Raw genomic sequence first — 12,353 nt, 5'->3', positions numbered from 1 at the left:
AATGTGTGCGCAGTGGCCAGCCAGCTAGATTGCATCATCGCCACCAACCGACGTTTTTAACACCTATTGGCAATTTATGAAACGTATTTGTTAAAAACAGATGATTGGATATATGCGCGTGACACCTACCGTCTTCTTCTATATACCGTGGGAAAGAGTACCCTTTCCAGCCGCTAACATGGAACTAAGAAAGGTGATCAAAAAACAGCTGATCAAAAAACTTTTCATTATTTGTGTTCATTATTCAATAATTAAAATATTTATAATAATATCATCTTATTGTCATTTGAAAGAGTAAAAAAAGTATAAACTCAACCTCCCACATAATTGAAAATCATCTTTTAGGTTATTTAGACAAATCAGAATAGAAAATAAAAATACTTGGACAATTTCCTGATATTCAGATTACCTCAGATTTGCTAGAGCTATCACCTTCCACTTCTGCTTTCGGAAGTGCTTAGTAAACTACTATTCTCATATATATATATATATATATATATATATATATATATATATATATATATATATATATATAATATATATATATATTGTTTATTTTTGAGTGTGGCGAAAAATAGCGTTCGCACCACGGGCAAAAATGTTTTTCCGGCTCTCAATCTTTTCTAGTCCTCGGCCTACAGCCTCGGATTTGAAAACCGATTTCGAGCCGGAAAGATCTCATTTTCTGCTCTAGGTGCGAAATATACTATTTCCGAATAGGATAATGTAATTTACTTCTGAAAAAGAACCAACTTTTTCTAATACTGTATTAATATGATTTAGTCAATGTCAAACTACATAGAAAAATACACTCATTTCCTTTTCCATTCGTTCTTCTCATTTATTGAAATTTTCCTTCATTTGAGAGTAGGTACCGTACACTAATGATCTAAGGAAGATAGAAAACTCAATAATATATCAATGTAGGTAACTTCTTCCAATAGAAACTTATAATTATTTATTTGATCACACTGATATTTCCATGGAAAACGATATTCTATTGATGAAAATTGAATTTATATTAATATTACACACTCCCTGAGGACGATCTATATATATATATATATATATATATATATATATATATATATATATAATTAGTTGGCCATAATGGAAAACTGATGGAGTTGCCAGGCTGTTGGAGTGTTTTAGAGGGAAAAAATCTTGAGGTTTTGATTCTATTGTTGTTGAGAAAGTTTTAAATTTGAAGTTGAGAAAGAATTTTAGAAATTTGCCTCTTGATTATATATATTTTTATATTGCGTAAGTAATTATTCTAAATTGTGTGAGTAATTGTAATTCTACTCAGATGCCAAGACAATAATTAGTGAATGACTAATTGAGAAGAACTCTAACTGGTATTCTGAGTTTTATCTATTATTGTGCTGTACTCTAATCTAATTTACTGATGAGATCTCTTGTATTTTTTTAATACTCAATATTACTGCACTCTTTAGTACAGCGTACTAAAATGAAATCACCATAAAGTAACAGTGACTTAACTACCTACATACATTTAGTTAACTGAAAATGCCGATTCAAAGTTGCTCATAGCTTCATTGATTCAACAAGCATTAAAAGCAAACAACTGCATACAACATTACATCAAATTGTATTTGTCTAGACTTATGTTCTCTATACAGTTCAGTATTACTGATTGTCATTTAAAGGTGCGTACAGATATACGCGCCGCGAACATGAGCAATTCACTTTTAACCAGCTGATGCCAAGCTTTTTATATCTGTATCTTACCGTTTCTGTAAAAATACAGATATAGTCAGCTGATTAAAAGTGAATTGCTCATGTTCGCGGCGTGTATATCTGTACGCAGCTCAAGGAGTACAATGTGCCTGACTCCCTAAATTTCCTATTCATATAATGTAGAAAATGTAATCTGGTATTCAAGTTAAGATATTATCTATTATATTATATATATTGTATATTAAAGCGTGAAGAAGCTACTATTTGTAATTCCTCAAGGAACAGTTTTGGGCCCAATTTTATATCTTATATTTGCAAATGAGTTGTGCTCCATTCGAATCAGAGGTAGGGTAATAGCATTTGCAGATGACACGGCCCTGCTTTTCCAGGGTAGAAACTGGGATGAGGTATTTCAAATAGCAGAAACAGAACTCTCCAAGGTCACCACATGGATGGGGAACAACCTATTAACATTAAATGCAGGGGAAAACAAATTTCTTAACCTTTTCTATAACTGATAGCACCAAACCATCAAAGTCATCAATGAAGCTCCATTATTGTAAAGGGGAGAATCGAAACTGTGATTGTCCTCTCATTAAGCGATCTGATAATGTTAAACATCTAGGTATAATTGTAGATGATTGATTGAAATGGGATGAGCATATATCGTACACAACTAAGAAAATAAGAAAGCTCATTTATAAGCTACCAGCTTCGTAATATAATTAGTAAAGATATTATTAAAATAGTATATTCTCACTTGTAGAGTCACTTTTGAGATATGGACTGTTGGTTTGGGGTGCAGCAAATTACAACTTAATAGATTCAATTTTTAAAGCTCAGAAACGTATTCTTAAGGTAATGACAAACAGAAACAACCGTTTTCCAACAAGGGAATTGTTCATCGAAAGAAGAGTTCTCAGCGTCAGACAGTTATATTATGTATTAGTTTTAGTAATTTATATTAAGAAGAATACAAATTTTACCGATTTAATTTTCCATAGCCACAACACCAGAATTAGAAATCTGAATTTTCTTCTCGTTCCCAGAATGAAGACAGCTTTTGGTCAGAGATCTGTACAATATTTAGGTCCTAGAATTTACAATAAAACCCTGCAGATGGCAAAGGACGAAATAAATATAAATATTTTCTTTGACAATTTCTTAGCCTTTTTCATTCAAAATAAATATAAATAGATTTAAAAGAGCAGTACGGAATTGGTTATATGATTCTGGCATTTACCAGGCCGAGGAGCTCATTGTAAATAGGATATAGGATGAACTACTGTCTTCTTTTTATTCTAACAAACCTTTATAACTAAAATTACTAATTAAATTTTTTATACATGTTTTAGGAAAGAATATTATGATCACCTCAACACATATTATTATAGTGGGGTATCATAATTAGAACTAAGTTTAGTATTATCAATTTTGTATGTACAATATAACAATTATGCATATGTTTTGTCAATAAACTCCTCTGGTTGCAATTCATTGGCAATCAGAGAAATTTTTATTATTATTATTATTCACTCCGTGCTAATACTGAAGGAACTTATTTTACTGATGATATTGGTGATCATAATTTATATGAGAAAGGTCTCAGAAACAAAAATTTGATGAAATAAAAAGTTAATCTAAAACTGATTAACTTCATAGCCTACCATTAGCCCGGTCCAGACGCTCAAGTTTAGCTTCAGTCTTTTGCTCAAGCAAAAGTCGGATCATGTAAGTCGTTGCGTCTGGACGGTAAAACGGATGGATCTTCAAACTTAAGTCGTTAAACTTGAAATGTATCGGCCGGGAATCTTTTTCCATCAAACCGTCCGTCTTTTGCCTTTCCACCAAAACCTAAATCGCGTAAAAATGGAGATAGGAAAATTGTGATTTCAGATTCGGATTCAGCGCCATCAAATTAATAAAATGCCTCGCGAGTAATTGAAAATAAGCAAGTATTTTTATCGATTGTATATAACGCCATTTAACCCTTTTTTTCTTTCTTGATTCTCATGATACTCTCAGAATTTGGTGTTGATATTATGATTTACTGTCATGATATATTAAGATGTACTATATTATTGATAAGAATAGTATCTACAAAATTTCAATCCATTTACTGTACATTCACTGTGTAAACAAAGTCATTTAGCGATTAACTTTAATATTTTTGTCATTATGTTGTTAAATATAACATTATCCAGTTGAATCAGCAAAAAATACGATATAATTTTTACTCATCTACCGGATATATGTCAACCGTATACAATTCACTGTATTCAGACTCAATGAACCATATCACAAATCACAATTCATGTTGAAGTGACACATAACACATAACCTCTAGCTACTTTGGACTGTTGTAAAAATTAGAAATGGAACCGTTTTGGGCGTATGTTAGCCTGTGGAACTTTTCTGTAAGTTGTATAATTTTGAATGATTGAATAAATAAGTAACATATCAAGAACTGAGCTTGTGAGTACAAAAATAGGGAAACGGACGACATCAGACGGATGCGTGAGGACGCAATATTACATCAGTCTTTTGCTTGAACCAAACGATTGATGGTAAACTTGATCGTCTGGACACGGCTTTATAAATAGATGACTGACAAGAAAATGAGAATTATAAATGAGAACATTGTCATTTGTCATATTTCTCTATCAGTGAAATCCCCAAATGGTACAGACACAATAAGTTGGGGGTGTTAGTGTATTCATAGAGCATAGAGCCCACTCATTAATCTCCCAGGTCTGTTCTGTCAATGGGAAATGACAAGCAGCAATTTCGCTTTTTGCCCCAAGGTTATTGCACTTAATAGTCGATAATCTTATCGCACAAAACGCGTCAGCCGATAAAAAACAACCGTTACAATAGGTGTTCATTTACTTTCTTATTTTTTACATTAACACAACACCTGGGGAGTATTTCTACAGAGTTTCAAGAGAAAATGAATGGCAAAAAACCGCACATCGATATCTCAACCCATTTCAAAGTTATTCACATTCAATAAATCATACAAAAATCAAATGAGTACATTGGAAATCTGTCAGATCAAAATTTTCTCTTCAAATTGTTAAAAATGTGAGTAGATGTTTTGGAAATTGAGAAAATAAAATTTTATGGTTTGGATTTTTTTAGATTTTCAAAATAGGACTACTATTTTATTTGATTTTTGTATGATTACCTAATTTGTATATTTGAATGTGAATAGCTTTGAAGTGGTTTGAAGCACCGGTATAGATTTGTGGTTTTCGCCATTCATTTTCTCTTGAAATTCCGTATTGAAATCATGTATCATACCATCCAATTCAAAAAATTAAATTGGATCTAAAATAGCGAACCAAAATTTCGAATTCACAAAAGAGTAGTTTTTTTATTACAATAGGATCTTCGCTGAAAAAGCTTCTGTTGAATTGTCCCTGTAAAAAAATTCAAGCTGTTTTCATAATTTCCTATATAATCATGTTTAGTAGGCCTATGTACGAGCCTTTTCTCATATTGTGGATCACAGGACTTGAGTTTTTTACCTATAACATGTTCTATGCAATAAAATAGAACATGTAATTATTTGCACATAATAATAAACAAGCACGTGATACTTATTTGCGGATGATACTTATGTTATATTCAGGGGTGCAAGCTGGAATGAACATTTTTAAAGGCTGAAATGGGAATGAAGAAACTGAAGGCATGATTTAATCAGAATATCCTCACTATGAATGTGGGTGAGACAAAATGTCTACCCATTGCACTCAGACCTTGTAGTGAGCCTCCAGATACTCTAGTTTTGAAACTACACTCCTGTGATGATACCTATGGCACTGTCTGCAAATGTCAGATCATTGACAGGGTGAAGAGTTACAACTATCTAGGATTTATAATAGATTCTAAACTGAGATATGAGAATCACATATTTAGTTGGCAACGTAAGCTTAGGAAAATGATTTATATTTTTCATCAGCTAAGCTTCATCCTGAACAAACAGGAAATTACGACAGTTTATTTTGCTTATGTTCAATCGATCTTGAGTCATGGTGTTATTGCATGGGGAGGAGCAGTTAGAACTGCACTGGAGCCTTTATATATCATACAGAAGCTTATAATTAAGGCCGGCATAAAACTGGAGAGACAATATCCCACCGAGGCATTCTTTCAGTATTCCCAATTATTGAATGTCAGGCAGATTTATATGAAGAATTTACTTCTATTCACGTACAAAAACAGGGATTTTATGGTAACCGAGGTAGCACATCATAGTTACAATACAAGAAGCTCTGCAAATGTGGGATTACAGGTCCCCAGAGTTGTTAAATCAATAAATCGCACTAACCCATTCTACGTCTCCAACATTTTATTGAGGAATGCACCATCCAGAGAAATAATAGAGCCCACGGTAGGTTTGCTTGCTTATTAAAGAATCATCGATGGTTGGCTGCAGGGAATTGGTGTCAATAACACAGAACATTTGCTCGAACCTTTATGCAGGTAGTTTCCAATAAGAATAAGATCATAATAACACAAAGATAGAATAGAAGCTCTAGTATGGAATCTTAACTAACTCACAGACCTACATAATTCCTTTTCCTCTTCTCTTATATTGCCGTTTGTTCTTAACTCTTCTTTCTTATTCTGTAAAGCTTATATTAATTTATTTCTATATAACATCTACTTAACAATTTTAGTCACAAAATATGACAGTATAATGATACTCGTCCCACACACAAGTCAGACTCATGTGGGACTATTTCCTTTGTTGTTGTGTCGGTGCAAATCAATGATGTATTTTGTGGCTATTATTTTGTATACGGTAGTTATTTTGGGCCATCGGTTGGTGGCTGTGTCATAGTTGTTTGTTACTAAATAAACGTCCATTTACCATATTTTATCAGCCTGATTAATTTCAGTGTATCATCTGCAAGACCTAGAAGGAATATATTGTTCGAGATTCCCTTTGCTAGAACAAACCATCATTACAACTCATTTCTTTATAAAACCTTACGACTGTTTATTAGCTTCAATGAGCACATTGATCCTTTCTCGAACTCATTCAATGAATATAAGAAACATTGTGAACTGAATCTATCATAAGACGCTCGTTTTTGAGATGAATTGTTTTGTAAACTCTGACTGGAACTCTCCTAGTTTAAGACTTTTCTTTTCCTTTTATTTAGCTTTTTTATTAGTTATTATTTTCTTTCCTGTAATCTTTAAATCGTTTTTTTTTTAATTGTATTTTCCTCTAGAATCTTTGGAAAGGATTGTTTTACCTGCTCTCTTTTCACATTTTTCTTTATAATAATGAAATTAATTTGATTATTCTGAGTAAATGCTTTTTGCTTTCTTTTCACATTTTTCTTATATGAATGTAATTAATTTGATTATTTCAACTGTGTAAATGCTTTTTGCTTTTTTTCTTTATTTACTATATTTCATATTGTATATAAGTTAAATTGTTGTTTCATTTAATTGTGTAAATAAGGCTCTTTATGGATCTCTGTGAGCCTTTGTATGTAAAGAAAATGAATAAATAAATATGGTGGCACCTGGCACGGTTGCGATGCAGTCCGACGAGACCGATTGCTCGCGATTTCGTATAACGAAATTACATATTTTCTACAAAGCTTGCAAATTTTGTATGACCTAGCAATAATATTCTTGGTTGAAAATGCATTTTTTATAAACTGATTTGTAGTACTATAGCCTAAAAACATTTATGTATGTCTTGTGCACTGTATATGACAATAAAGAATTATTGAATTGAATTATCGGATAATTCAAGTTTATTATTGAACTAGCTAGTGATAATACTAGAGATTATGTACCAAGCGAAACTAGTTTCAATGAATGAATTGTTAGGCCTATGGCAATTTCATGATGTTTTATCCAATATGGATATCTGCCAATACATCAACTTCACTACAAAACAAAAATTTTAATTTTATTCAGTTCTCATTTGGCTTTTAGTTAACTAGTTATTTCAGGAACAATATTTACACTATCTACAGACCTACACAATTATATTGTAATTACTGGTAAGAAAGCAAGTAATCCACCGTTGAAAATGTTATTGACAAATAACTGTTTCAAACAAATTTCATGCTGATCAAGGCATATTTGGCAATTGGCATTGATGCATAATAGCGGTTGATTAAACGCGGTTGACTAAACGAATTGCTCTATTTAACAAATAATTACGAAAATCAAGCGTAAATGTTTGGATTGCATTTTAAATACAATCAATAGATTGAAGCATCCTTATTTTATAAATCTACCAAACTTTAATAAGTGACAATTTGATCATTTGATTTTTTAAATTTTGAATAATATACTACACCGCACAAAACAGAGTGATCCAAATATCGCGCAAAGTCGTGTACAGTAGGCCTAGTGTGACCTGTCAATATGATTCCAATAAGGGGGTTTGTTTTGTTTGTCATGTGTGAAAGCATACACCGAGCGACAATAATTCATTCACAGTCAACAGTTGAAACTGTTAACTATGCATAGTCTGTAAATTCATCCTTAATAAATTAATGTCAAGAGAAGTCTGTTTCGATATAATGAAAGAGGTGGCTTTCTTGTGGTATACAATTTTTTAACAAACTACCTATATAATGTGCGAGATGCTCCATTAAATGTGTTCAAGATGAAATTGCATCAGTGGTTTGAAAGAAACCCATTCAATTCAATAATAAATTTTTATCTGGAGTCTGTGATATTGATGTAAAGATTATTTACGTTTTTTATACTATGTTTCTGTGATTTGACCTGACAGTGATAATTGTTTCTCTCTGTTTGGCCAAACTGTGATATAAATGTTATCAATTTATGTTGTTTTTGAACATGAATAGTTGTTTTCTTTCTGTAATAGGTAATTGGATTTAATTAATTATGATCTGATGAGCAGATATTACTTTTCCATGCATTGCTGTTATAAGATTTATTTTGAATGGAATAATGAGCTACCGTATTGAATGAATGGATTTTATATTGTATTGACTCTCTAAATTACCGTATATGACGGAACTCGATGTTTATAAAAGCTCTTGAGTTAATAAAACATTATTATTATTATTACTATTATTATTATTACCTTTAAATAAACTCATTAATTACTGTCTGGGGCAGGGTGTTTTTCCAGACCTTCAAGATAGCCAGGACAGTGTAAATTTTTTTTTAAATGTGACCCAGAGGAACTAATCAAATACAGTATAGGCCTTTATCGGCCATACCAATTTTTTGAAAGATTTCAGAGTCAGTCGTGTTTATCAGCTTTCTGCCTATTTTGAGAAGAATTCCCTTTTTACAAAATATCAGTTAGGCTTTCGCCGGGAAAATCAACCATAGATGCTGTTCAACGCCTGGTTAAGACCATACTTTGAGCAATGAAAAATAAGAGTTCAATTGCTATAACTCTTTGCGATCTAACAAAATCCTTCGATTGTATCTTCCATGATATACTGTTGTGGAAACTTGCAGAATATGGTGTATGTAGAATTGCTTTGAGAACAATGGAGAGTCACCTTTTGGATCACAGACAAGTTGTGACCTTGGAACTGAATGAGCCAAATCTAAGGCACTAGGCCTACATATCAACTTTGGAGTTCCACAGGGTTTAATTCTTGGCCCTCTGCTTTTCCTTATATATATATATATATATATATATAATCACAGCATGGAGGGAAAAGCATTACTGTTTGCTGACGACACTACTTTAATCGCCCAAGATGAAGATCCTCATTTGACTATTCTCAGGTCAGCCCAATTGCTGGAGGAAACCAGGTCACAGTGAAAAGGCTGTGCATGAGTGAGATCATGACACAAAATGTTCTGTGCACCTTGAAGCATAGTCCACCTTCCTTTGGTGAGCCAAGCACGGGAGAAGGAAACCGGAAGGAAACGGAAGTGGTGTTCTCTACTCCGTGGCCAAAGGTTAAGCTTATTGGATTCATGGAAGATGCCTCTCTGTTGTGGGATCAACATATCAATATGGTTTGTAATCAACTCTTCAAGGTAACCTAGCTGGTGGCCTAGTGTCGTGGAAGTTGAGAAACATTGTACCTAAGAGTTACCGTATCTGGTTACTGCATACCATGCCCTCTCCATAGTCATATTATTTATGGAATTGTACTGCTTTGGAGTCATGCAAGCAGTTAGGAGAAAATTCTCCTTCCAAAAATGTAGTGCGCATCATGACGTCTTCTCCACCCCTAAGAACATTGCAGGCCGCTTGTTACAAGTTTGGGGATTCTTACTGTCTTCAGTCAGTCCTACGTATTAAGCACCTTAATCATCTTAAAAGGTCGGATTCATATGCTGCAAGCAAGAAGCTAATTTCATAATCACAACACCTGGAGGCGAAAAGACATCAATGTACCATAGGCCTACTTAACCTTCCGGTAGTCGCGCCCTACTCAATCACACGAGCAGTCGCGTGTTGTATTTTTTTACAACATCCATTTTCCAAGTGTTATGTAGGTACTCTTGTTTACTTTCAAAAAATATTAATAATTTGTATAATTATTTTTTCCATCTTCTTGGATTATTTTACGCCTATGAACATTTGTATGATTACCATTTCATAGCCAAATAAGGTACATCAAGCAAAGCCATCAATTCAGCGTAATTGGTTCGTTTACAGTCCCCATATACAGTCAATCCCTATCTTATGCACTGTCGCGACTAAATGGCACCTAAAGACTGAACCATTGCATGGTTGATACTGCATTTCAGTGGAGTAGCCTAATGGGGAGAAAGTTTTGGAAAGCATAGGTGAATCAATCACTTACACCACCCCATTCAATAGTTTTGTGCAGCAAAAAACTGACACTGTTGTACTTTTTACAACAGCGCAACTGCCGGAAGGTTAAGACTAAACAAATCACATAGCAGCTATCCCATTTGCACACTAAGTAATATATTTAAAACACTTCCCCAGTGTATTCATGAATTGGAAGGAAAATCATTCAAAAAACAAAGCAATGGCTGCGAGATAAATAATTGCTGAGCGTTCTACTCAAGTTCTACCACCTACAGCCTATTTAGCATGCTATATTGAATAAGCTACGTGTAATTAGTGTGGACGTGTTTTTAAAATTTTCTATGACAAAATCTATCCAGCGCAAGCTGTTCATAGATTGATGAAGAATTGAATTAAGATCGTTTTTCAATGAAACAACAAAGCTTAGCTATATTATAAGTTATCTTATAATGATACTATAAATACTGTAGCCTATTAAAATAATATTCTCAATCAATAATTTTAGCATACCTAGACAAAATACAACATAAAAAGTAGTATAAAATAGTAAAGTAGAGCTGGTATAGGATACATACCGACAGCTAAGCAGACAACATCAGAGAGAACTTTCACAAGAATTTTCTTTGAATCTTTATCCATGATTAGGATCAGAAGTTTGTTCAAAGTCTTTTTAATAGGTATTAATTCTAATCTGGATTTCTAACTCAATATGATAAAAAGCACATGAATACTTTTAGTTTATAGAAAAACATTAGAACAGGAGTTAACCTCGATCTTCGAGTTTTTCCCCAATAACACAGCCTGACAGCCACAACACTCTACAGACTACAGTTTACACTGCAACTGCACCTTGCATTCAAGCCATCCATGTCAATCTCAAAAATATCAATGATCAAATTTCAAGCTGCCATGCCCAAATATTATTCGATAGCATAGACATCGATACTTGAAACAACCAGTCGAGAGTCGATACTGTCGTCTGTCGATCATGATCCGACTACCGCAGATCCGCACTCTAGCCACAGAATAGGTACAGAACGGAACTGTCAATATAGCTATTTATGTATTAAGAGCGTAATGCGCGACTTTATCACTCGCGCAAAATACTGATAATTTTGCAAGAGCGATAAAGAAGCATTACTTGCGAATTACATACAAAATTTTTTCTACAAATGCCCAAACCTGTTAAATTATTTATATCGGCGGAGTTACAATAACCGATTTTCTAGGTCAAGATCTGACCTTTTGGCGAGCTGTTTACCATCAGCTGATTGGCGAGCGAGAAGAAACTCTTCTGCGCATGCGCGAATGATTTGCGAGCGTAAAGAAAATTTACTGCGCATGCGCGGATGGTAAGCGAGCGATAAATTAGATTCTCCTCAGAATTAAGCTGTTTTACGAGGAGAATTAAGTATGTAAACTCTTTTTTTACGCGCAGTTGTAGAAAAAAACGTTTATATCTAACCAATGCTTTTTACATGGCGCAAATACTGATAGACAGGTCACGTGACCTTGGGAAGTTCCAATCCTGATTAATCAGAAGTTCCTTCTGATTGGCTCGTAACAGGGAATGAGATCAATTGATCCGGATCATTAAAGTGATCCGAACCTATAGTGAGGTTCACACATTATAATAGCAGTGTACGATTGACAATACTGTTGCTGTCCTTTTCTATCATACAACAAAAAAGATAGCACTATCTCTCTCTCACTTTGGAATGTTGTCTATTTGCCAGAATATTTTATTTTTACTTTTGACAGTGACTGTACAAAACTGAGCAACCAATTCTCAGCCGCCATTTTTTCTTCATTCTATCAAAATACTTGAGTACACAAGTCGTATAATTGATTTAATAGTTTTTTGTATATCTAGAGTGAAAAGTATGAC

At 33.5% G+C, this 12,353-nt stretch overlaps 1 protein-coding gene across 3 annotated transcripts in view; it reads right to left on the bottom strand.

Annotated features, from left to right (window-relative positions):
* Positions 1-11,359, bottom strand: part of LOC111054283 (putative phosphatidate phosphatase) — a 51,256-nt gene extending 39,897 nt beyond the window's left edge. Inside the window, exon 1 of one of the 3 annotated variants that reach the window (XM_022341272.2) lies at positions 11,041-11,359. In XM_022341272.2, coding sequence (XP_022196964.1) covers positions 11,041-11,104 — 64 coding nt within the window. In that variant the 5' untranslated portion in view covers positions 11,105-11,359. The remainder of the gene's footprint in view (positions 1-11,040) is intronic. The other 2 variants (XM_022341273.2, XM_022341271.2) reach the window with 2 other exon arrangements.
* Between the last annotated feature and the right edge of the window lie 994 nt (positions 11,360-12,353).

The sequence above is a fragment of the Nilaparvata lugens genome, chromosome 2 (genome assembly GCF_014356525.2).
Source record: "Nilaparvata lugens isolate BPH chromosome 2, ASM1435652v1, whole genome shotgun sequence".
NCBI classification, from domain to species: Eukaryota; Metazoa; Arthropoda; class Insecta; order Hemiptera; family Delphacidae; genus Nilaparvata; species Nilaparvata lugens.
Note: the sequence above shows the minus strand (reverse complement) of the source record. Positions and strands in the feature narration are given on the sequence as shown.